Here is a 27,751-nt window from a genome sequence, read left to right as displayed (position 1 = left end):
CCATCCTAAAGGTGATCAGTCCTGGGTGTTCATTAGAAGGACTGATGCTGAAGCTGAAACTCCAATACTTTGGCCACCTGATGCGAAGCTGAAGAGCTGACTCATTGGAAAAGACCCAGATGCTGGGAAAGATTGAGGGCAGGAGGAGAAGGGGAGGACAGAGGATGAGGTGGTTGGATGGCATCACCGACTCAATGGACATGAGTTTGGGTAAACTCCGGGAGTTGGTGATGGACAGGGAGGCCTGGCGTGCTGCAGTTCATGGGGTCGCAAAGAGTTGGACACGACTGAGCGACTGAACTGAACTGAACTGAACTGAACTGAATGACATTTTTTAACTCTCACCCTCCAGCCCTTGGCAACCAACATTTTTCTCTCTGCATCTGAGTTTGTTTTTGTTTTGTTTTCTTTTTTTAGTTTCACATATAAGTGAGATCATAGAGTATTTGTCTTTCTATTTCTGCTTATTTCATTTGGCATAGTGCCATTAAAGTTACTTTATGTTTTCACAAATTTCAGAATTCCCTTCTTTTATATTGCTAAATGAAAGTCTTATATATATATATATATATATATATATATATATATATATTATGTGTGCATATATATATATACATATATATATCATATTTCTTTTATCCATTCTTTTTTTTTTTTGAGGGGGTAAGAATACTGGAGTGAGTTCCCATTCTCTTCTCCAGGAAAAGCTTCCCAACTCAGAGATCGAACCTGGGTCTCCCGCATTGTAGGCAGACACTTTACCATCTGAGCCACCAGGGAAGTCTATACACACACACACACACACACACACACACACACACACACACACACATACACATACATATATATATATATATATATATCATATTTGCTTTATCCACTCATCTTTCAATGTTCACTTAGTTGTATCCAGATCTTGGCTATTGTGAATAATGCTGCAATGAACATGGGAGTAGGGATGACCTTTCAGATTCCTGATTTCATATTCTTGAATATATACTCAAAAGCGTGATTGCATAATACAATGGTTTTGTTTTTGATTGCCTGAAAACCCTCCCTAATGGTCACTGTAGTGAATGAAAAAATTGTATTCCCATTAATAACATAGTTCCATTTTTCTCTACATCCTCACCAAACTTTTTTGTCTCATATAGATCTCATATGGCCATCCTAACAGATGAAAGGCGATCTCCTTGTGTGTTATGAGTTGCATTTCTCTGATGATTAGTCACGTCGAGCACCTTCTCATGTTCCTCTAGCCATTCCTATATTTTCATTGGAGAAATATCTATTCAGTTCCTTTCCCATTTATTTTTTATTATTTTTTTCCATTTATTTTTATTAGTAGGAGGCTAATTATTTTACAATATTGTAGCGGTTTTTGCCATACATTGACATGAATCAGCCATGGATTTACATGTGTTCCCCATCCCGATCCCCCCTCCCACCTCTCTCCCCACCCCATCCCTCTGGGTCTTCCCAGTGCACCAGGCCCGAGCACTTGCCTCATGCATTCAACCTGGGCTGGTGATCTGTTTCACCCTTGATAATATACATGTTTTGATGCTGTTCTCTCAAAACATCCCACCCTGGTTCAATTTCTGGGTCAGGAAGATCCCCTGGAGAAGGGTTAGGCTTCCCACTCCAATATTCTTGGGCTTCCCTTGTGACTCAGCTGGTAAAGAATCCACCTGCAATCCAGGAGACCTGGGTTCAATCCCAGGGTCAGGAAGATCCCCTGGAGAAGGGAAAGCCTAAGCATATTCAGCAATGACATGCTAAACTTGTTTTTATGGAAATTTTCAAACTTTACAAAATGACCCTAAAGTTCAGAGGATAAGGGAAATGTGAGAGAGGAGATGGAGAAGAGGAGAAGGTGCCCCAGAACTGAACATCTTAGGTGGTGCAAAACATCACCTACTAAGTAGAAACTTTTCAAGCTATGTGAAACGAATCATTATGTTGACAGACTATTTTACCTCTTTAGGGAAAATAGACTTACGTCTTTGCCCATGACAAATGAAAATAAATTCTAGATGGATTAAAATATAAAGTGTTTTTGGACTTTCCTGGTGGCTCAGCTGGTAAAGAATCTGTCTGCAATGCGGGAAAGATCTGGGTTCGATTCCTGAGTTGGGAAGATCTGCTGGAGAAGGGAACAGCTACCAACTCCAGTATTCTGGCCTGGAGAATTCCATGGGCTACATTCCACAGGGTCACAAAGAGTCAGACATGACTTTCACTTTCATAAAGTGTTTTTAAAAGTTATTTTAAAAAAAAAGTGGTTAAAGTGTATGAAATCACTTGAAGGAAATGGAATTTTTCAAAAGTAATATGGTAATAGAAATGTAAAAGCAAACAATGTTAAAATAACACATTTATTTTAAAACACTCATAATTATAACAGTTGGAAAATTAAGATTCGGTTTTATTCTACATAAAATTTCATTCCTTTAGATTATTTTTATAAACATAGCCTTGTTATTAAATTTAAATCTTTGAAACATTCTTCTTCAATCTTAAGATGGTAAGCAACAGAAATAAAATGATGTATAAAAAAAACATCTTGCAGTAGAAAAATTGTATCTATACTTCAAATATTAATAAGTATGTTTGTGTGTGGAGGAATTTATATTTTTAATTATTTTTTCTGAAATCTGTAATGTAATAAACCCTATTAATTCTGAAAAATATTGCATTATTTTAGAGAGAAATATGGTAAAATCTTCCCCTAATCTAATAAATTAACAGTGTTAACTATATAGCTTAACTCATCATATAGAACATAAATCTATAGTCTCAAAGAAACATTTTTTACCCCAAAACTATATGTACTTCCCCCAAGAAATCAGGCAAATCATAAAAATGCATTTCAAACAAATATGTATTTTGAACTAGGAAATTTTGAAAATATTAAAGTATATTTTGATCATTCAAATTATTCAATAAGAGATGTTTTTCATCATACCCAAGTTATTTAGCCTGAGAAGATACTACAGTTAAAAAAAATCACATGTTGTTTTCCAGAGAAGAGCAATTTTTCATTGAAAATAGGTGACATATTTCCCTACGGCCTCATTTTCGTCTTCTGTTCCAGAGCTTTTTCATGGCATTTTGCATCTCTCCATTTCTCAGCGTATAGATCAGAGGGTTCAACATTGGGGTGACGATGGTGTAAAACACTGCCAAGTATTTATCAATGGGTAAGGTGGAAGGAGGTCTCACATACAGAGAAATACAGGGCACGAAGAAGAGGACCACCACAGTGACGTGGGAGCCACAGGTGGACAAGGCTCTGTGCCTCCCTTCCTGACTGAGATCCTTCAGGGAGCGCAGGATGACCCCGTAGGAGAGGAGCAAGAGCGTGAAGAGGACCACGCAGATGGCCCCATCATTAGCCAGCACCGTGAAGCCAATGATGCGGATGTCAGTGCAGGCCAGTTTTAACAAGGGGTACATGTCACAGACGAAGTGGTCAATGACATTGGGGCCACAGAAGGGGAGACTGTAAACAAAGAGAATATGAGCGATAGCATGTACAAACCCACCAGTCCAGGCTAACAGCAGTAACAGAACACAGACCCGTTGATTCATCACTGTCATATAATGCAGAGGCTTGCAGATGGCCACGTAGCGGTCATAGGCCATGACTACCAGGAGCAAAATCTCAGCACCACCAAATAAGTGCCCTGTAAAAAGTTGGGTCATGCATGCTTGGAATGAAATGGTTTTCTTCGCGCAGGATAAGTCTATAATCATATTTGGGGTGACTGTAGTAGAATAAACAGCATCCATAAATGATAAGTTGCCAAGAAAGAAGTACATGGGGATGCCAAGCGTTGGGCTGGACACCACGGTCAGGACAATGAGGAGGTTGCCCGCCATGGTCACGATGTAGATGAGCAAGAACATGACAGATAGTATCTTCTGACCCTGGGGGCTCTGAGTGAGCCCCAAGAGGACAAACTCAGTTACATTGTTCCTTTGTTCCATAGGTCTTTCTGCATCTTTTATTCAGAGTTCAGGATGACATTTCCTATCAATATAATTCTTATGACTGACTTCCTGACGTGTCATGATAATTTGTTCATTCATTCAACAAATGAGCAGTATGGTTCTTATACTTTCAGATATTATTAATATGATCAAGGCTTATTAAAACATCATTATTAATCTCAAAATCTTGCACACTAATAGAGAGGCAATTAATTAGAGACATTTGTGGGAAAATGATACATCATTAAATAAATGAGGTGTCACTATTAGCTTTCCATCTGGAAGCTAATTATTGTACATATAGCTAATAACTATTAAAAATAAAAAAAATGGTTAAAAGTTTAATAAAAATGTAAAGCAAGATTTACTTTATATTTACTATCCATTTCATAAAGGAGGTACACTTCTTCATTCTAGGGTTGAAAGAATATTCTTAACCAATCCTTGAAATCTCAAATAGGTTTTTTGACAATTTCATGATTTTTAAGGATTTAGGAAATGATACCAAAACAGCAATAGATGAAATGTTCGAAGAAAGACTTACATATTGGATGATACAGAGAGTTATCATCTAATGAAGAAAAGGTAAACATAAAAGTATGAAATGTGGAATAAAATATCAACAAAAAAATTAACACAAGACTGCTTCTAAATGGCCAAAAAATATGATAGGAGGCCTAAACCCACCTGTGAACAAAAAAATAGGACTTTAAGTCACTGTTTACTTATTACAGTATTTGTTCGAATTCTTGAGGGTCACTCAGTCAAGGTCTATAGATGTTACCTCATCTTTTAATTAACACACAATGTTAGAGAACATACAAATTAAAACTATTATCAGAGTTATATATCTCTACCCATGGAACCATCCCCAGATCATTACCTTTGAAATTAATTTCTAAGGATATTTTATCTTCAAGCAGGTAACTTTATTCCAAATCATGAGTAATGAAATTATTCAAAAGAAGTATTACAGAATAGAATCAATCTATTGAATCAACATATTTAATAATCATAAAGGCGTTCTAACATGACTTATTATGAAAATCACAAAGGAAAACTCTAAAAGACTGAATTCTAACCCCATGCTGGGCTTCCCTGAAGGCTCAGTGGGCAAAGAATCAGCCTTCTATGCAGGATACACAGGAGATGCAGGTTCAGTCTCCAGGTCAGGAAGATCCGTCTGAGGAGGAAATGGCAACCCACTCCAGTATTCTTGCCTAGAAAATCCCATGGACAGAGGAGCCTGGTGGGCTACAATCCGAAGGGTCCCAAAGAGTTGGACACGACTGAGCAAGTAAGAAAACTATTACCCTCCAACTAATAAAAATAAATGAAAAAAAAAAAAAAGAAAGCTCACCTCACCAACATACTCTTAAAAAACTGAAAGCCTCGTTCAGAATTTTGTTTCTAAATATGCTTCTAAAATATTTGTTTCTAAATGTGCTTCTAAAATATTTGTTTCTAAAATATGCTACCTGTGTATGAAGAAAGCTGTTCAATCCATGTTCTGGGCCCTGGTTCCTTCTTGCTTGTCCTTCATGCACTGATGCTGTCTCTGGTAATGCAGAGAGTGAGATTCATGCAGCCTCACAGCACCTTGAACTGCTTCCTGTGGCCAATGCTTTACATGATTGCAGAAAATCAAAATCATCTTAGTTATTTTTTAAAAATTACTTTTCAAATTACTGAGATTTTCGAAATGGATGGGAATGTCTGTTTCCTAAGGAACTCTGAATCTTGATTGTGAACAGAAACTCAGAATGTTCACTGTTGGTTGGATTTGTCCTGATAACAAATGAATATTAAATCAGTGTGTTAATCAGACAGAGAGAAAAAACTTCAAACTGTGTGTAAATTGTTTATAATAAAATATTTTCTGTTTGCACTTGTAGCAGTCACAGTGAAATAGTGAAATAGCTGTTGCAACATTGTGATTCTTAATCACTTACTGTCCTGTCTTCACACAGTGTTGTTGAACTTTAGTGTTCCTGAAGGATGAATAATTTCATATACACACTTCATTATGTTCTGAGTCCATCATTTCAGTTCCAGAAGAAGCCGGGCATGTGATTACTGTTGTAGACAAATGATCCGCAGGTCCTGGCAAAGAGCCATAAGCGCTTTGTCTACATTTAAGTGCAGCACATACAGCTGAGTCATTCGATCCCTGCGTCTCCAAGTATGATTCTCTCTAATTAAATTCACTGGGACCTTAGTCATAGTTTTGAGGGTAGATCTCCAGAGATGGTACAAGAACAATCACCGTATGGAACAAGACTTATAAAATTCTGCCCTCTGGGAAAAAATCATGAAAAGCAAATTTAGGTCTTATCATCAAAAGAAAAAATCAAATCTGGACAGAAATGAAATATGTGAAAACTTTCTTGTGAAATTATGTTCTTCAAAACAAGCAAATCTTTTTAAGTTTAAGCTTTATCTTTGAAGATGATATCTGAACCAATTCCCAATCATGAATGTTAATTTCAGAACAAGTCATTTAAACCTTATTTCAAATGCAGATAAAAGGTGTCACATAATATCAGATACACAATTGTTTTATCAGTTTTAGTATCATACTAGGAAAAGAAAAAAGTATTTGTGGGACTGTTCCATTCATCTCAAAGTGCTCACAGGGCATCCACCAAAGTAGGAAATACCTAAGGCCATGACACAATTTGCAATATATTTCTAAGAACTTAAATCATAAAGCACATATGTACTTTAAACAGAAATTTATAATACAAGTGTAATATTTTCCAATTATTTAGCCTAAAATCACTCATGACTATTTTCAAAAATATATTTTCAACAGAAACATTATGATATACATGTATATAAAAACTATATGAAAAATATTTATAAAAGATATATATATTAATATACATAAAAGACTATATATAATACATTGCAATGTGTATAAATTAACTGGATGCAGCTAATTGTGTGATTAGAGAGAACTTTATAGATTTAAATGCAATATTAGAAAACAATAGATACTTTAAAGAATGAACTAAACTTCTGTCTCAAAATGTTAAAAAAGAAAATTTAGAATAAACATAAAGAACATTGTAGTGTGGGAAGTGTTGAGAAGACATACATCATTAGAAGAGTAATTCATATAAAGTAAAGAATACCAGGAATTGATCCTTTTGAACACTGAATAAGTTATAATTTCTAGCCAAATGGACTAATGAAAAATAAGAGAAAAAACAAATTATCAGAATCAAGATCGAAAAGAGGGCCATCATTGCAGATTCCACAAATTTTGTGGACAAAAGACAACAAAAATGGTATGATAAAAGAATGTATGGCAGTTAACTTGCCAAGAAAAGAAAACAGACCATTGCTATGAAAAACACAATGGTCTAAACACACATTGAGAAATAGTTTAAAACTGGGATAATCTAAGTGCAAATAAATTGAATGTTTAGAGTCCTAACATTCTCCTGCAAGATAGTTCATTCCCATCTAGCTTTAATCAAGTAATTTTGCATGACAACTAATCAAGAAATAACTTGTTACACACCACTTTCATAGAAGTAATGAAACAATGTACTTCCTAATGCATTTTATGCACCCAGTATAACCCTTATACCAGCATGACTCAAGGGCATCAAGTGGAAATAATTAGGTTAATAGCTCACATTAGCAAAGACACAAAATTTTGAACAAAATACTTGTTTTGATTCCTTTGGGTGTTTTCTTTGAGGATTTTTTAAAAATGTATTGCTGATACAAGTCTTGAAGCTGGTCCTGGGATATGCTCAGTCTAGAACTAGTCATGTTCCACAGCTAATGAAAATTTTTCTAAATATTCAACCAACAGCCCTGCCCCCCACCCCTGTAAATATGAGGTTTTGCAGCTAATGAGAGTAGGCTCTCTTCCTGGCCTAGTTTGAGAACCAAGCACTTTTCTCTCTAATTCATCTGGGTAAATCTTTCCCCAGCCCCAGGTATTTTCTTCAGATGCACACACAGATCAGTTCTTTGATGAATACTTGGGATGGATCCTCTTAGCTTTGCATAATTTTCTCTCTCTCTCTCTTTCTCACACTCAGCCTCTCCAGGACTATAGATGTATTTTCTGCATTAGGGTCCTTGAGTGTGAATTTCAGATTCTCAACTCGGAGGCAGTGTCAGGATCTTTGGAGATATCCCTCTGCCACAACGTGGAAACTTTTTCTCATTGTTGCTGTTGTTCAGTGTCTCAGTCATGTCCGACTGTTTGTGACCCCATGGACTGCAGCAGCCAGGCTTCCTCGTCCTTCACCATCTCCCAGAGCTTGCTGAAACCCATGTCCATCGATGATGGTGATGCCATCCAACCATCTCATCCTCTGTTGCTTCCTTCTCCTCCTGCCCTCCATCTTTCCCAGCATCAAGGTCCTTTTCAATGAATCGGCTCTTCACATCAGGTGGCCAAAGTATTGGACTTTCAGCTTCAATATAAGTCCTTCCAATGAATATTCAGGGTTGATTTCCTTTAGGATGGACTGGTTTGATCTCCTTGCTGTCCAAGGGACTCTCAAAAGTCTTCTCCAATGCCATATACTGAAAATATCTAATCTTTGGTGCTTAGCTTTCTTCATGGTCCAACTCACATTTGTACATGACTACTGGACAAACCATAGCTTTGACTCTACAGATCTTTGTCGGCAAATTTATGTCTCTGCTTTTTAATATGCTGTCTAGATTTGTCATAGTTTTCTTCCAAGGAGCAAGTGTCTTTTAATTTCATGGCTGTGGTCACCATCTGCAGTGATGGTCACCATCTGGAATCCAAGAAAATAAAGTCTGTCACAGTTTCCATTTTTTTCCCCCATCTATTTGCCATGTAGATGCTAAGTAATACCAAAAATAGAATTATCAGCACCTGAGAATCCTGGGTAAGTCCCATTAGAATGAATTCAGTCACATTCATTCTGTCTTCCTTCATTTCAATGCTGATGATGAATTCAGAAGTGGGGACTTTACCTAAAAATAGTTTCCTGACAGATTAGGGGAGAACGGCAGGAGTAATGACCTATGCCACTCGACACTGCTGCTGATCACAGAGCTGCAACATCTGTCTACTGTCTTTTCCCTTCACTGTCGACTCTGTTCTCCCTTCACCTTCCACTAACTCCTCAACTGATTTTAGAGGCTTAGCTAAAGGTATAGCCCAGAATTTTACCCCTCAGTGTCTAATCACATCTTCAATCTACCCAAAATGCAGGCCAGCTTCCTGTTGTTTCTTGTTTACTGTCACAATATGAGTTGCAAGAGGTAGCCAAGTGTTAACAGGTCACCTGAAACGCAAAAATATTTTGCCCTGTCTCCACAGTGGTTTAGTCCTTGTTGTATGTATCTGATGATCAAGGTCAATTACTTCTGCCAGAGTCATAGGAAGAGTCTTTTCTCTGAGTTGTTACACACAGCAATCCTTCTAAGTGCCAGGTAAGTCAGATGTAAGATAAATCAGACAAGAAAACAAGAAAAAGACTCCTTTATGGCATAATTGATCCAATATATCAACTAACTGTGAAGCTTAGTTTTTTTTGAAGTTTGCAGTTATGTTAGCCAATCAACAAATATCCTTAAATTTCAAAAGCATTTCAGTTAACCTTTCTGTCACTTACAACCAAAAGTATACTACAGGATAATCCTATGAACCTGGCTGAATTTATAAGTCCTATTACTCATTTACATTATATCTGTCTTTGACCCAGTACAACATGATTTTAATTGTAACATTATAATTTGTGTTGTCACTAGAATGACTCATTACTCTTTCAAAATTGAATTGCCAGGACTTCCTTGGTGGCCTAGTGGTTAACATTCTGCTTTCCAAAGCAGCAGACACAGGTTCTATACCTGACTGGGGAACTGAGATCTCACATGCCACAGGGCAACTCAGTCCATGTGATACAACGAAGACCAGATGCAATCAGAAATATAGATATTTTAAATTTAGTTGCTATTTGCATAATGTTATGCTTTCAGACGAACTTTGGAAACATAGGAATGTCAGCCATCATTTACTTTTATGTAGAAAAGACTACACTATTGTTTTATCATTTTACCCCCCTAGGGATATATACTGAGTATACTGTCAAAAAATTTTTAAGAATTTTAGGTAGGACCATAATCAAAATAACTTAGTTCAAAGTAACTTAATTAAAGGCCAAAGATTCCTACATAGGTTGTAGGTAAATTACAAAAGATCATTAATTGCTTAAGATGGATTTATCTTGAGATAGACATTTAATTCTGCTTTGGACTTCACTTAGCCAGCAATCCGAAGTAACACTGAAAACACTATTAAGCTATTGGAGAGAGTTTTGTGGGAAGTAGGAAAAGATAGCTTTATTTACTTTGCTGGACAAAGGCGGGCAGAGCTGCCCTCAAAACTTTGTGTCTCTACTTGGAGAGGATAGTGAGAAGTTTTATAGCAATGGTTCAAAAAACTGTGATCAGCTAGTGGACATCATTCTGATTGGTTGGTGATGAGGTAAGTGGGAGTCAGCATCACCAACTTTCTGGTTCCAACTGGTCTAGGGTCAGGTGCATGTGGGCAGTATACCATTGTAAACTTCTCCCACCTGGTGGGGGGTTTCAGTATCTGCAGAACAGCTCAAAGATGTGGTGTGTGTCCCTTGATGGGGAATTAGGATCTTCCCCAAGACTGACTATCATTTCCTTTACTGTCTGCTTTTCCCTTGTCTCACACCCTCTTCCTTACCTAATTAACAACTACTTGAACCTTCCATTTGGAACTCAGGGAAGGTCAAGGATGTTGAAAGAAATCAATTTTCTGTAATCAAAGAAATGAGAAGCATGTAAAGATTTTTATGCCCAGGAGCCCCACACAGCTTTGCTCAATATCAATTCCCCCTTTTCTCTGATATTCATCAATCGTGAGGAGAAAAAGTGTTGGAAAAAAATGGAATAATCATTTTGGATAGAGACATTAGTCAAACTTAGCAGAGGAACTCGGTTTTATGGGAAATGGCTTTTAATTTCCCCTTAGGTTAACCTTCCCTAAGTCTTCCAGGGAATGGGGGGACAAATGCTCTGGCTACTTCCCCCTGAAATGGGGCGTAGTTCTGCCTCAACCCATGGAATGAATATCAGGTTGAAATATTCCCGACTTCCAAGTTGAGTTTGGTATGATTAAGAACTCAATCACTTGGGGATTTAGGAGAATAAGTCTATCTGGACCTGACAGTCAAGGGAGACTTGCAGCCAGGTAGCCAGTTGTTTACCTTTATCTAAGTAGGTTTTAACTTCTGATGTGGTGTGTGTGTGAGTGTGTGTATTTATATATATATATATAACAGGAGTTATTGGTCACTACATAAGTCTCCTCTTTTTTGTTAATATCTGATCTAAAACAATTTTAGTGCAGAAGATCTTAATAGTTACAAGAGGATACCTTGAAATCATAAGGCTGTAGCTACCAGTGACCAGTACCATCCCCTAATCTGACACAGCTCAGAAAATTTAAGTTCTTAGGAACACAGGAATGTGTCTAAAATCCATAATAGCCATCTAATTTTACGTTGGATATCTGAACTACAGTTATCCCATTTTGACTTTCAAATTTAGTTTCTTCCAAATGGCCGAAGCAGATGTTACTGTTAATGATTTCAGTGCTTTTCTAGACGTGAGAAGACATGAGATTTGTGGCTCATAAAGTCTCCAGAAAATATCTGTCTGAAGGCCTATTCTGCCAGCTTTTCTCAGAGCACAGGGTGCCTCATTCCAAATCTCTTCCCTGAACTCCTTTCAGGGAGTTTTGAGGGTCAGTGGCTGTGGTGACCATTGACTTAATCCTTGCAGAAGCTGACAGCAAGTGCCAATTTCCAAGCTGGCAAGGCTCCTTCAGGGTCTTAAATTCAGATATGGTATTGGGGATATTTTATGACTATTTCAACCCACGGTGCTAGAAATGTTCATTCAAAGATCTGAAAATTTCGCTGACAGGCCACTCAGTGAACTATTGGACTAGGGCTTATTAACAGTAGCCCAGAGTCTCCAGTTTTTGAAGCAAACAGGCAGAGGGAAAAGGAAAACATCTCAAGTCTACTCACAGAGGCATACTTTACCAAATTGCTGCAAATAATAACCAACAATATAAAGAGGAAGGATCTCCCAATATCTGGAAAGCACAGATTAAAATCAACACTATTCTAGACAAAATGCATAACAATTATTAACATATTCACTAGTTCACTTAGTAACTATATATTGTCAGATATAGACCTGTGTGTGTTCTCATATAGACACATGCAAGCAATTGAATAGATACCTAAATAACATTGAATATGTAGTTACAAGTTGTCATAGAGATTCACATGAGATTGGATACATACTTGTGTACTGTTGGACATAGGCCTAGGAATGTTTGGATAATCCCAAAAAAGGCAATGCCACAGAGTGTTCAAACTACTGCACAATTGCACTCATCCCACACACTAGCAATGTGATTCTCAAAATTCTCCAAGCCAGGCTTCAACAGTACGGAAACCACAAGCTTCCCAATATTCAAGCTGGATTTAGAAAAGGGAGAGGAACCAGAGATCAAACAGCCAACATCCACTGGATTATTGAAAAAGCTAGTGAGTTCCAGAGAGACATCTACTTCTGCTTTATGGACTACACCAAAGTATTTGACTGTGTGGATCACAACAAACAGTGCAAAATACTTCAAGAGAGGGGAATACCATACCACCTTATCTGCCTCCTGAGAAATATGTTTGCAGGTCAAGAAGCAATAGTTAGAACCAGACATGGAACAACAGGCTGGTTCCAAATCAGAAAAGGAGTACATCAAGGCTGTATATTATCATCCTGCTTATTTAACTAGTTTGGAGTACATCATGTGAAATGCCGGGCTGGGTGAAGCACAGGCTGGAATCAAGATTGCTGGGAGAAATATCAATAACCTCAGATAGTCAGATGACACCACCCTTATGGCAGAATGCAAAGAACTAAAGAGCTTCTTGATAAAAGAGAAGAGTGAAAAAGTTGGCTTAAAGCTCAACATTCAGAAAACTAAGATCATAGCATCTGGTCCCATCACTTCATGGGAAATAGATGGGGAAACAATGGAAATAGTGACAGACTTTATTTTGGGGAACTTTAAAAGCACTGCAGATGGTGACTGCAGCCATGAAATTAAAAGGCGCTAGCCCCTTGGAAGAAAAGCTATGACCAACCTAGACAGCATATTAAAAAGCAGAAACATTACTTTGCCAACAAAGGTCCGTCTAGTCTAAGCTACGGTTTTTCCAGTGGTCATGTATGGATGTAGGGTTGGACTCTAAAGAAAACTGAGTGCCAAAGAATTGATGCTTTTGAACTGTGGTGTTGGAGAAGACTCTTGAGAGTCCTTTGAATGCAAGGAGATCAAACCAGTCAATCCTCAAGGACTTCAGACCTAAATATTCATTGGAAGGACTGATGGTTGAACCTGAAACTCCAATACTTTGACCACCTGATGGGAAGAGCTGACTCATTGGAAAAGACCCTGATTCTGGGAAAGATTGAGGGCAAGAGGAGAAGGGGACGACAGAGGATGAGATGGTTGGGTGGCATCACTGACTCAATGGACATGAGTCTGAGTAAACGTCAGGAGTTGTTGATGGACAGGGAAGCCTGACCTGCTGAAATTCATGGGGATTACAATGAGTCGGACATGACTGAGTGACTGACCTGAACGACTGATGTGCCTGTGACCTTTAGAAATGAGCTATAATTTACACCAGAAAAAGACACTGAGTCTTCTCTGAACTGTTCATTGAAAACGTGTCAGTAAATCAAATGCAAATAAGAGAGTCATCCTTTTCTATAAGAAAATGAAAAGACAAGATTTGTATACACTCTATGGAGATACTTACAAATTTTTGTTGAGACATCAGTGAATACTTTACGATATGTGTCTTATTCTGGATGAGAAAATATATTATTAAAACATGTAATTTTCATCAAAGCAAATATATAGTGTCACGGCAAGCTATATATACTTTTATGGGAAGTTTGCAAACTTTTCAAAATGAGCCTGATGTTTAGAGGAGGAGGAGAAGGTAGCAAACGAGGAGAGTGATGAGGAGGAGCAAGTTCCTCAGAATTCAGCCTTCTAAATGGTGTAATAACCTCACATAGTAAAAAGAAAATTGTCAAATAAACTGTAATTAATGATTATGTTGATAGATTATTTTACCTGTTTGGGAAAAGTAGGCTTAAATATTTACCTATCACAAATAAAAGTAAATTCTAGATTGTTAATGAATAATTGAATTTTTCATTTCTTTTATTGAGGGGTAATTGACTTACAATCCTTTAGTTGTTGCTACATAGCAAAGTGACTCCATTATACAATACATATACACACAATATTCTTTTTCATATATTTTATATGGTGTTTTATCGCTTCATCACAGAACATTGACTATTGTTCCCTGTGCCATACGGTAGGACCTTGTTGCCTATACAATGCAAACATAATCATCTCCATCTGCTAATCCTAAACTCAATCCATCCCTCTCCCCAGATAACCCCTTGGCGACCACAAGTCAGTTCTCTGTGTCTTTAGTCTGTGTCTATTCTGTGGAAAAATTTATTTGTGTTATATTTTAGATTCCACGTATAAATGATATTGTATGCTATTTGTCTTTCTTTCTCTGACTTACTTTGGAATGATACTTTCTCAGTCCATCCATGTTTCTTCAAATGGCATTATACCATCAGTTGTTCTTTTAAAAAAAGAGGTTAAACCTTAAAAATAATTGCTAGGAAATGAAACTTTTCAAAAGTAATGTGGTAGAAGAAATAAAAAGGAAAAATATGAAAACAAGAGCTATATATAAAACACTTAAAATTTAACATAAGCAATAGAATAAATGTTTGTAAGAGATTTCAAAGAATAGTATTATTTGTAAGTATATTTGATGTAAAAAGAGTTAATCATAACCTTTTAGTAAAGATTCTCACTCCAATAGACCAATAATTCTGATAATTGACAAAATCTATAGAGTGGATTCTTTGCCCCATATGCTGGAAGAATAGAAAATATAAAGACAGAACAATGTCCCTGACTTCAGGAAGATTATAAACTAAGGAACATAGAGAGTTAGCAAATATTTTTATCTTATTACTTGAAATAATACACAAGTTTGAAAATTGATGAAACATATGTCTTGGTATACATGGCCTGCTTTCATGGAACATCATAGACTAGAAGATTAAGCAATATGTGTTTATTTTTCAGTGGTTTGGTGGCTAGGAAATCCAAGATTAAGGTGCTGACAGATTCCAAATCTGGTGTGGTCCTGTCCCTAGGTCACATACAGCCTTTTTTTTTTTTTTTCCTATGTCCTCACATGCCAAAGAGTTAAGTGAACTCTCTGATGCTTCTTTATAAGGGTATCAATCCCACTCATCAGGGTGAAGCTTTTGTGACCTACTCATTACCCAAAGGGCCCCCTCCCAATACCATCACATTAGAAAGGATTTAACTTATGATTTTGGAGAGGGAAATAAACTTTCAGTCTATAGCAACATCCCAAAGTGGAGAAATAAATTGCATAAGTTCTAATAAACCCAAAAGCTTGTTATTATTTCATGGTTAGTATTTTATTTGAGAAGACCTTGAGATAATAAAGGGCTTCCCTGATGGCTCAGATGGTAAAGAATCTGTGTGTAACTCAGGAGACACGGGTTTGATCCCAGGGTCAGGACTTTCCCCTGGAGAAGGGAATGGCAACCCACTCCAGTACTCTTGCCTGGAGAATCCCAAGGACAGAGGAGCCTGGCGGGCTACAGTCCACGGGGTCGCAAAGAGTCGGACACGACTGAGTGACTAGCACTTTCACTGAGGTATGAGAAATCTTCAGGGAACAGGCATAAAATTCAGGACATGAGGCTTCTCACACAGCGTGCTGCTGCTGCCGCTGCTAAGTCACTTCAGTCGTGTCCGACCCTGTGCGACCCCATGGACTGCAGCCCACCAGGCTCCCATCCCTGGGATTCTCCAGGCAAGAACATCGCCTTCTCCAGCGCATGGAAGTGAAAAGTGAAAGTGAAGGCGCTCAGTCGGGTCCCACTCTTAGCGACCCCATAGACGGCAGCCCACCAGGCTCCGCCGTCCCTGGGATTCCCCAGGCAAGAACACCGGAGTGGGTTGCCATGGCCTTCTCCAGCGCATGGAAGTGAAAAGTGAAAGTGAAGGCGCTCAGTCGGGTCCTACTCTCAGCGACCCCATGGACTGCATCCCACCAGGCTCCGCCGTCCCCGGGATTCTCCAGGCAAGAACACCGGAGTGGGGTGCCATTGCCTTCTCCGCTCACACCGTGTGATTTACTAGTAAAAAGCACTCATCACCCCATAGGCTTAGCCCCTCATAAAACCAGCGTAAACAAGAGAGGCAAAATAATAATCTTCTTGGACCACATGCACTGACCATATTAGAGGCAGATAATATTTTGTTTCAAGCCTAATTCAGAGGAGGATTTTATGAATGCTGTTTCTGTCAAATAAAACAATATATTCTGGCATCTTTATTACCTAGCAATCTCTATTATATTAATAAGAGATAATAATGGTATATATTGTCAGAATCTTTCTTAACAATGATATAACCCCAAATATTTAGGTGTCAAGTTCCAAACTGAATATTTAAAGTGCATGGATGATAGACTGTGCTAAATTTACACATGAGAGAGACCAGTGTGCCTGGGTCTCTACAGAGGTTATGTAAGCAGAAAAGGTGACCAGGATACTGAAAATGCAGCAGGGGTTTTACCAGGTACTCTAGAGTATCCGGAAAGCGGAATGAGCCACATTTATGAAGATGTAACCCCAAACAAAGCTGACAAAAATGAGGCAATAATATGATTACCCAGTTGGAATACTGAGTAAGGTTTGTTTATTTTTCTGTATAAAACTTTAGTCTTTCAGATTATTTTTTACAAACATAACCTCCTTAATAATATTATGACTGAAATGTTCTTCTTTGACATTAACGTGCTAAACAATAGAAATAAAATAATGTGCATAAAGAATCTCATAGATAGAGAAATAAGAAATCTACTTCAAATGTTAATATGGAATGTCTTTGTGTGCGGAGGAATAAACCAAGTTTTTAATCATATTTTTAAAATTATTTTTCCTGAAATCTGTAATGAGCTCTATTCTGAAGAAGATTACATTTTTGAAGAGAAAAACATGAGAAAACCTTTCCCTAATTACATAAATTTGCAGTATTAGCTGAGTATAACTCATCATATAGATCACAAATTTATTGCTTCAATAGGATATTTTATACCCCCAAACTGTATACATTTCCCTCCAAAATTGCAGAAACCATAAAAATGTGTTTCAAACTAAATATATAGTTTGCATTAGGAAAATATGAAATGTTTATAAGCTTATTTTGATCATTGGAAGTATTCAAATGATAAACATTTTTCATCATACCCAAGTTATTTAAACTGAGGAGACACTTATTACAGTTTAAAAAAAAAATCACACACGCCTTTCCTTGCTCTTTGAAAGAGCAATTGTTTGTTGAAAATAAGTAATATATTTTGCAGCTGCTTCATCGCTTTTTTCTGATCCATAGCTTTTTCATGGCATTTTGCATCTCTCCATTTCTCAGAGTATAGATTAGAGGGTTCAGCATAGGGGTGACAACGGTGTAAAACACAGCGAGGTATTTATCAATGGGTAAGGTAACAGGAGGTCTCAAATACGTGAAAATACAGGGCATGAAGAAGAGGACCACCACTGTAATGTGGGAGCCACAGGTGGACAAGGCTTCACGCTTCCCTTCCTGACTGAGATTCTTCAAGGAGCGCAGAATGACCCCATAGGAGATGAGTAAGAGTGTAAAAATGGTCACACAGATCGCCCCATCATTGGCAGCTACTGTGAGGGCAGTAATGTGGGTGTCAGTGCAGGCAAGTTTTAACAAAGGGTACGTATCACACCCGAAGTGGTCAATGACATTAGGGCCACAGAAGGGAAGGTTGTAAAAAAAAATAATATGAAGCAGAGCGTGTAAAAACCCACCAACCCAAGCCAATAGCAGCATCAGAACACACACTCTGTGATTCATGATTGTCGAATAATGCAAGGGTTTGCAGATGGCCAGGTGGCGGGCATAGGCCATGAAAACCAGTAGGGAAACCTCAGCACCACTACATAGATGCTCTGTAAAAAGCTGGGTCATGCAAGCTTGAAATGAAATGGTTTTCTTCTCATAGAGTAAGTCTATAATTGTCTTTGGGGTGATTGAAGTAGAATAAAAGGCATCCATAAATGATAAGTAGCCAAGAAAGAAGTACATAGGGGCATCTAATGTTGGGCTGAGTACCACAGTCCAGACAATGAGCAGGTTGCCCGCCATGGTCACAATGTAAATGAGCAAGAACACGACAAATAAAATTTCCTGCCCCTCGACACTCTGAGTGAGCCCCAAGAGGACAAACTCAGTTACATTTTTCCTTTGTTCCATAGGTTCTTCTGTATGTCTTATTCCAGAGTTCAGGATAGCATTATCTATAAATACAATTATTAAAAGTGACTTCCTAAAATCTTACAATAATTTGTTTTTTATTCAACAAACAGTCCTTGTGGTTTATTATGTTTGGGTACTTTCAGATATTATAATACAAGGCTGATTAAATCATTTTCCTTGACAACAAACTAATAGATAGGCAAGTAAATTAAAAAAAAAAAGAAATGTGGGAAAAGAACACTAAATAAGTGAAGCCCTGCAACTAATTTTCTATCTAGAATCTTTAAATTGTACATATAGCTAATATCTCAGACAAAAATAAAAGCTGATTAAAGTTTTAAAAAGAAGTAAAGCAAGATTTAATGTCCATTTCATGAAAGAGGTGACTTTCCTCTTTCTAGGGTTGGAAGAAACTTCTTAACCAATCAATTAATCTCAAACAAATATATCTGAAAATTTCAAATATTTTAAGAACTTAGGAAAGTATAACCAAACACCAATGGACAAAATAGTCTGAACATACACATGTTAGATGACATGCACAGAGTTATTATCAAAAGTAAAGATCTGTAAGCAATTAACTAACAAAGGATAAAAATATGAAATAAATTAAAATATCAACAAACAGAGGAAAAATGCCTCTAAATGACCAACAAACATATGATCAGATGCTCAAGCTCATCTGTGAATAGAAAAGTAGGACTTGAAGTCACAGCTTGCTTAGTACAGTATTTGCTTGAATTCTTGGAAGTCAATCAGTCAAGATATATGGATGCTACCTCATCATTTAATTTTAGCAGATTAGCATGCTATATTTAGAGAACATAAAAATTGAAAGTAGGGTCAGAGTTATAAAAACCTGAAATGAAAATACTACCAAATCATTAACCTTGAAATTAATTTCTAAGAGTATTTTCTGGAAGGTAAATTTTTTTCAGATCATTAGAATATGAAATTATCCAAAAGGTGTATCACCAAATAGAATCAATTTTTACATATTTGATAATCATGAAGGAATCTTAACATGGCTGATTATGAAAATCACAAAGGAAAACTCTTAAAGAATTGAATTCTCACTCCACCAATGTACTCTTACAAAACAGAAAGCCTTGTTAAGAATTTTGTGTCTGAATACACTTCCTGGGTTACCTGCAGAAGATGCAAGTTATTCAATCCATGTTCTGAGCTCTGGTGCCATCTCTTTAGTCCTTCATGCACTGATGCCATCTCTGGCAAAATAATGAGCAAGGTACATTCAGCATCACTGGATTTTGAGTCAGTCTTGCAGGAAGTGTAATTCATCTCAGACATTCAGAAAAAAAAAATACTTTTCAATTATTGGAACTTTCAAAATGAATATGAATGTCCTGTTACCTAAGGAACTCTGAATCTTGACTGTGAAAAGAAGCTCAAAATGTTTACTATCATCAGAATTTGTCCTGATAACAAACAAATGTTAAATTACCATTTTAATCAGAGAGAGAGAGAAAACTTCAAAATATGTAAGGATTGATTAAAGTAAAAAAAAAAAATTAACTTGCTCCTTGTGTCTATACCAGTGAACATGAAATGGACTTTGCAAAATTTTGATTCTCACTTATATTGTTTGAAACAGTGTTGTTGAATTTTGGGTTTCTTGAAGGATGGGAATGATTTCATATATACACTTCATTATGTTCTGAGTCCATCATTTTAATTCTAGTAGAAGTCTGTCATGTGATTGCTACTGCAGACAAACACTCCTCAGGTTAAAGGCAAAGGGCTGTCAACACTTGGTCTATATTTAACTGCAGTACATACAGGTGAGGCTTTCAGTAGGTCCATCTCCAAGGGTGATTTTTGTCTAATTAGATTCATTGGCACATTAATCATAATTTTGAGGGTAGAGTCGTTATCTCCAGAGATGGTACCAGCACAATCACCATGTGGAACAGGACTTATAGAATCCTGCCCTCTGGGGGGAAAAGCATAAAGTGTAAATTGAGACCATATCACCAAAAGGGAAAATCAACTCTGGACAGAAATGAAATATGTAAAAACTTTCTAGCTTAAATCAAACCTCAAAAATAGGCAAATATTCTTCTAAGTTTAAGCTTCATCTTTGAAGATAATATCTGAATTTATTTCCAAATATTATTAATGCTAACTTCAGAATAAGTTATTTAAGGTTTATTTCAAATGCAGATAGAGGTTGGCATATGATTTCAGACAGACAAGTTGATAGAATCTGTTTTAGTATCAAAATGGTGAAAGAGAAAACATTTGTGGGGTCACTCCGTTTATCTCAAAGTCCTCACGTGGACTTTGCCAAAGTAGAAAGCGCCCTAGGCTGTGATGGAAGCTGCTGCGCATTTTTAAGGATTTAAATCAAGCACATGTCTATACCTACATCATATATGTATATAGCATATATGCAAACATATACATATAAACAAAAGGAAAATAAAACATTTTTCATTTACAAATTAAGCAATACGGGCCTAAAATTACCTGTGTAAATCTTCAGACATTTTCTACAGAAAGATAATGATACTCATTATATAAAATAATCTATATTAAAGGTGTCTAAAAAGCAGGACTTCCCAGGTGGTGCTAGTGGTAAAGAGTTTGCCTCCCAGTACAGGAGTTGCAAGAGACTCAGGTTTGATCCCTGGGTCAGGAAGATCCCCTGGACTGAAAGATAGCAACCTGCCCCAGTATCGCTGCCTGGGAAATCTCATGGACAGAGGAGCTGCTGGGCTACAGTGCATGGGTCCATGGGGTCACAAGGAGTCAAACACTACCGAACACACATATCTAGATAAAATATATATATGTATCCATATATGTATACACACACACATAAAGGATAATATAATATGTATATATTAGCTGGATGCAACTAAAAGAGTGCTTAGAAAGAAATGTAGAGTTTTCTTTATATGCAAATATTAGAAAACAAATATCTTAATAAATGAGCTCAGCTTTTGTCTCAAGATACTAGAAAAGAAAAATTAAAATAAACCTAGAGAGCATTGTAGCTGGAAACAGTATTGAGAACACAGACATCATGTAAAGGGGAATTCATTAAAAATAATAAATCTATTTAAAACCAACAATTAGGTCTTTGAACTTTAAATTGATACATTTCTAGCGAAATATACTAAAGAAAAAATACATCAGAATCAGGATTGAAGAGGGGGAATCCCCTGATGGTCCAATAGTTAATAATCCACCTTACGGAGCAGGGCTGTGCGCGCAGTCGCTCAGTCGTGTCCGACTCTGTGCGACCCCATGGACTGGAGCCCGCCAGACCCCTCTGTCCATGGGATTCTCCAGGCAAGAATGCTGGAGTGGGCTGCCATGCCCTACTCCAGGGAATCTTCCCCACCCAGGGATGGAACCCAGGTCTCCCGCATCGCAGGCAGATTCTTTACCATCTGAGCCACCAGGGGATCTCCACAGTGCAGGGGATCTGGGTTCAATCCCTAGTTGGGGAACTAAGACCCCACACGTGCATTTGTGCTAGTCGCTCAGGCATGTCCAACTCTCCACATGGCACCTCTGTCCCTGGGGTTTTCCAGGCAAGAATCCTGGAGTGGATTTGGAGCAGATGAGTTCCCGCTGCAACTTCTGAGCCTGTGCGCTCAGAGAGTTAACACGCTGCAAAGACTGATCCTGTGTGAGAGAGCAGACATTCTGCAGGCGGAACTAAGACTGGATGCAGGGATACAAATGAGATTTTGAAATAAATAAATAAAATGGTTAAAACGGTAGATTTTAAACAAATATTGAAGAAAGAGCCATCACTCTCAATTCTAGAGATCTTGAAAAGATGATACAATGATATTACAAATGAATTCACAGATGTATACTTGCCAAGAAAAGAAAATGAAGCACTGCTATGAAAAAGACAACTTTCTAATCACACAGAGTGAAACAACTAAAAGCTGGGATAATCTAGCATCTAAATAAATCAATGCTCAGAATTACTTTCCCCTTCAAAATGTCATTCTTATGTGGCTTTCATCAATCAGTTCTATAAAAACTAATCCATAAATGGTACCAATCTTACATAAACACTTTCACAGAAAACAGCATGCCCCCAGAATAACCCTTCCCAAAGAAAGAAACAAGGGCATCACAAGGAAAACAGTGAGATCGATTTCTCACATTAGCAAACACACAAAATCCTGAACATCGTTCTTATTTTGATTCCCTTGGATGCTTTCTTTTGGATTATTTTTTAACTTGTTAATATGGTTTTTGAGTCACATCCTGAGAAGGGCTCAATTTAGGACTAATCATGTCCCACTACTGATGTAAAATCTTTCTGAGTATTCAACCAACAGCACTGTCCTTGTGAACAATGAGGTTTCCCAGCTGGTGAGAATAAACACTATTCCAGGCCCAATGTGAGCTCCAAGCCCTCTTTGTAATCCATCTGGGTAAATCTCCCTCCAACCTCAGGTATTTTCCTCAAATACAAGGACAGATCAGTACTCTGATGAAACCTGAGTAATGAATAATCTCTCTCTCTCTCCCACAACCCCCTCAAGACTCCAGAACTATAGTTGTATCCTTTCATATTTTACTCTCATAAATTTAGCTGCCTGGGTGTCCTCAGACCCTGAACCTCCTATCTTCAACTCAGAAAGTCTATTGGGATTTTTTTTTTTTATGTATCCCTCTCCGTACAACAATATGAGACATTTTAAAAGTAATAAACAGGTAAACACTTGGAACTCAACTAAATTTCCATCTCACAGTGATCACTGCCACGTAATTCTTATATCTAGTACTTCAAACGGAGAAGGCAATGGCACTCCACTCCAGTACTCTTGACTGTAAAATCCCATGGACGGAGGAGCCTGGTGGGCTGCAGCCCATGGGGTCGCGAAGAGTCGGATACGACTGAGCGAATTCACTTTCACTTTTCACTTTCATGCATTGGAGAAGGAAATGGCAACCCACTCCAGTGTTCTTGCCTGGAGAATCTCAGGGATGGGAGATCCTGGTGGGCTGCTGTCTATGGGGCCACGACTGAAGCGATTTAGCAGCAGCAGCAGCACCTCAAAAATAATTATTTTCTATTTTTTCTGAATCTGCTTGTTTCTTTAAAAGTTTACATGCATATTTACAGTAATTTTAATCATAAGTTAATATGGCTAGAAACAGCCAAAATATCTCTTAATCAAAAAAAGGTTAAAAGGACTGTGATACATCCACAAAATGGAATGCTAATTGGCAATAAAATGAATAAACATTGATAAACACAAGGATGTGCATAAATCTCAAATACATAATGCTATAAGAAAAATCCATACTTAAAAGAGTACAGAATAGGCATAATCTTTACACAGAAAATACAGACAACTGAACCAAAATTGCTGGATCTAATAAATAAATCCAACAAATTTTCAGGGCACAAAGTCAACCTGCAAAAATGAGTTGCATTTACATATTTCACAATAAAATATATAAAAGTAAAATTAAGAAACTAATCCCATTTAAAATAGTATCAATAAGAATAACATACATAGGGATAAAGTAAATAATGGAAGTAAAAGTATGGTACTCTGAAAAATATATGACATCAATGAAAGAAATTAAAGGAACAAAGAAGGATGCCCAATTGTCATGAATTGGAGTAATAAAGAAAAATATTGTTAAAGTGGCCACACTATCCAAATCAAATGGAAAAGATCAGCAATCAAAGAAAATATATGAAGTTAATTTATAAGCAGTTCATGAAAAAGGAATATAAATGCCTTGAAACATGTGAAAAGATGCCCAAACAGATGACATTCTGACAATAACTATAAACGTCAAAATTTAAATACATAAAATAACTGACTAAACAGTTCCACTTCTTGGAGCTCATATAGACAAAATTTAAAAAACTTCATCACAGAATTATTAAACATTGAAAAAAACTGAAGAAAACATGAAAATGACCAGATGCATCAATTTTAGTGTAGCTGCATGAAGAGTTAAGTAGTAGGAACTAACTAGACTGAGTTAGGATCTAAGAAAACTGGCATACACAGATCTCCAGGAGGCTGTGCAGTAAAATGAAAAATGTATACACTGAAGCAGAAACACCAACACATAAATGAAAATATGCTTGTATTTGCAGATTATAAATTGAGAAATCTGAGAAAGAGAATACAGTGACTGCATCTGAAAGGACTAGAAGAATCTGGGTTATGATGGGGATAAGTTTTATTCTACATGATTTCATTTTGCATGAATTCCATCATTAGAATAGAATTTTTTCTTATTTGAAAAATTAAAAAAAAATATTTTGCTAAAATTTCATATGAACACAAATGAAACTGAGGAAAAAAGCACTCCATCCACACAATATATTTTAACTAGTACAATAAGTAGAAAGAAGATAAAAAATAAGAATCTAACAATAAAAACAAGAATAAGAAAAATAAAAGTAAATACAAATTAATTTAAAATTAGTAACTATAAAAATTTCATTGACTAATTTGTGACACATTATTTATTGACTCCCTAGTTTAAGTGTATGCTACCTTTCAAGATTCAATGATAAACTAAATGTTAGTCAGTTTACATACCATCAGGGAATTGCTATTAATAAATAGTATGAACACACAATTTAATTATAATTGTCACTAATCTGTTAAAGAAATGAAAAGTATGTATCAAATTTATGAAGACGTTTACATTCTAAGGTGATTGGCCCTACTGCTAGTTCACTAACTTCATAATGGATAATGCACTAATTTAAAACTTCGTCTGCCTTTTTTTCTCTCCAGAGCTTATTCATATAGTATTAGTCATTTCAGAATTTCTTAGACTGCAGATTAATGAGTTCAGTATGAGAATTATGACTGTATAAGAGACACTCAATTATTTTTTAACAGGAAAGGTCTTACCAGGTTTTCCATATATAAAAATACAAGAACAAAGAAGCAGACAACCACAGAGATGTGGGAACCACAGATGTGAAGGACTTTCTGCCTCCCTCCTGACTCGGGTTCTTCGGAAAGTGCAGGATGACTCCATAGGCGGTCAATAAGAGCAGAAACACAAAAGTGCAGACCAGCCCTCCATTGGCCAGTACTGAGAGGCCAATAGTCTAGGTGTTAGTACGTATCAGTTTCAATAAGGGTCCACGTTACACATGAAGTGATCAGTGACTTTGGGGCCACAGAGTGGGAGCCCATAGATGGTGCTGAGCTGCATTACTGAGTGCAGGAGACCTCCAACCCAGGACGCCACCAGCAGTAAAACACATACCACAGCCCCGGGCATGTATGTCTATGAGTTCAAGGTTACTGAGAGTTTTAGTCATGATAATGTACAGGCGGCCCACCACTGTCAAAACACAAAAAGAAAGAGTGAGGCCCAAGGGTACAAAATAAGAAATACTGTTCCTTGGTTCCATCGAGTCTGAACAGGAGCTGAGTTCACATGTTAGAAGCAGTTAACCTACAAAACAAGGGGAAACACTTTTACATGCATTATCAGTTCAGTTCAGTTCAGTTACTCAGACGTGTCCTACTCTTTGCGACCCCATGAACTGCAGCATGCCAGGCCTCCCTGTCCATCTCCAACTCCTGGAGTCCACCCAAACCCATGTCCATTGTGTCAGTGATGCCATCCAATCATCTCATCTTCTGTCGACCCCTTCTCCTCTTGCCCTCAATCTTTCCCAGAATCAGGGTCTTTTCCAATGAGTCAGCTCTTCCCATCAGGTGGCCAAAGTATTGGAGTTTCAGCTTCAATCATCAGTCCTTCCAATGAACACCCAGGACTGATCTCCCCTAGGATGGACTGGTTGGATCTCCTTGCAGTCTAAGGGACTCTCAAGTGTCTTCTCCAGCACCACAGTTCAAAAGAATCAATTCTTCAGTGCTCAGCTTTCTTTAGAGTCCAACTCTCACATCCAAATATGACCACTGGAAAAACAATAGCTTTGACTAGACGGACCTTTGTTGGCAAAATAATGTTTCTGCTTTTTAATATGCTATCTAGGTTGGTCATAACTTTCCTTCCAAGGAGCAAGCATCTTTTAATTTAATGGCTGCAATCACCATCTGCAGTGATTTTGGAGCCCAAAAAAATAAAGTTAGCCACGGTTTCCACTATTTCCCCATCTATTTCCCATGAAGTGATGGGACCAGATACCATGATCTTAGTTTTCTGAATGTTGAGCTTTAAGCCAACTTTTTCACTCTCCTCTTTCACTTTCATCAAGAGACTCTTGAGTTCTTCTTCACTTTCTACCATAAGGGTGGTGTCATCTACATATCTGAGGTTATTGATATTTCTCCCAGAAATCTTGATTCCAGCTTGCGCTTCCTCCAGCCCAGAGTTTCTCATGATGTACTCTGCATATAAGTTAATAAGGGTGACAATATACAGACTTGACGTACTTCTTTTCATATTTGGAAACAGTCTGTTGTTCCATGTCCAGTTCTGAATATTTAGAACAACTTTTATTATAAGTTCAAATAGCTGGAAACAGCCAAAATATCTGTTAACTGAGAAAAAAATAAACTGTGGCACATCCATAAATCAAAATATTACTCAGCAATAACATGAATAACTTACTGATGAACACATTGACATGCATAAACCTCATATGCATGTTACTAAGAGCAAGTAGCCATATCTAACAGAGTACAGAGGAGACAATCTTACATACAGAAAATGCGAATAATTGCACCAAATCTGTTAGAACTACTAAACAAATCCAATAGTGCTTCAAAATACAAATACAAATATAAATGTTAACTCTGTGGCATATAACAAAGGGAAAAGCGCTATAGAAATAGCACCTTTATAGTTCTTCAAGGTGCTACCCATGCCAAACAGAATATCAGTTACTTCAGTGATTGTGCTCGGTCGCTCAGTTGGGTCTGACTCTTTGTGACCCCATGGACTGAAGCCCGCCAGGCTCCTCTGTCCATGAGCTTTCCCAGGCAGAATACTGGAGTGGGTTGCCATTTCCTTTTCCCAGGGATTTTTCTGACCCAGGCACCGAACAGTCTCTCTTGCATCCAGCAAGTGGATTCTTTTCCACTGCACCACCTGGCAAGCCCGATTTAATTCACAGCAGAGGTAAAAATTAGTAAGAATACATTGCATACGTGAAGCCAAGTCACTGTACTTGAGCTTCTTTGAGAGTTCACGGTGGATAAATGAGAGTCATGTTACTGAAAGACAAGAAGCTAGGTTGGGAGGTTGACATGGGGAAATGGGGTGACCACAAAAGCGTTCAGTGAAAGCGAA

General features: G+C 37.4%; 2 protein-coding genes across 2 annotated transcripts; both read right to left on the bottom strand.

Moving 5' to 3' along the window:
* Nucleotides 1-3,075: 3,075 nt before the first annotated feature.
* LOC136174735 (olfactory receptor 4A15-like) lies at nucleotides 3,076-3,993 on the bottom strand. The gene has a single exon (XM_065944920.1). The coding sequence runs from the start codon at nucleotides 3,991-3,993 to the stop codon at nucleotides 3,076-3,078; it is 918 nt and encodes a 305-aa protein (XP_065800992.1).
* Nucleotides 3,994-17,578: 13,585 nt separating this feature from the next.
* Nucleotides 17,579-18,496, bottom strand: LOC136175257 (olfactory receptor 4A15-like). Its single transcript, XM_065945576.1, has one exon. The coding sequence runs from the start codon at nucleotides 18,494-18,496 to the stop codon at nucleotides 17,579-17,581; it is 918 nt and encodes a 305-aa protein (XP_065801648.1).
* Nucleotides 18,497-27,751: the final 9,255 nt, after the last annotated feature.

Source organism: Muntiacus reevesi, chromosome 9 (genome assembly GCF_963930625.1).
Source record: "Muntiacus reevesi chromosome 9, mMunRee1.1, whole genome shotgun sequence".
Taxonomy (NCBI): Eukaryota; Metazoa; Chordata; class Mammalia; order Artiodactyla; family Cervidae; genus Muntiacus; species Muntiacus reevesi.
Note: the sequence above shows the minus strand (reverse complement) of the source record. Positions and strands in the feature narration are given on the sequence as shown.

Coding starts and splice junctions, on each gene's coding strand:
- LOC136174735 (XM_065944920.1), bottom strand. CDS start 3,993: ATGGAACAAAGGAACAATGTAACTGAGTTTGTCCTCTTGGGGCTCACT.
- LOC136175257 (XM_065945576.1), bottom strand. CDS start 18,496: ATGGAACAAAGGAAAAATGTAACTGAGTTTGTCCTCTTGGGGCTCACT.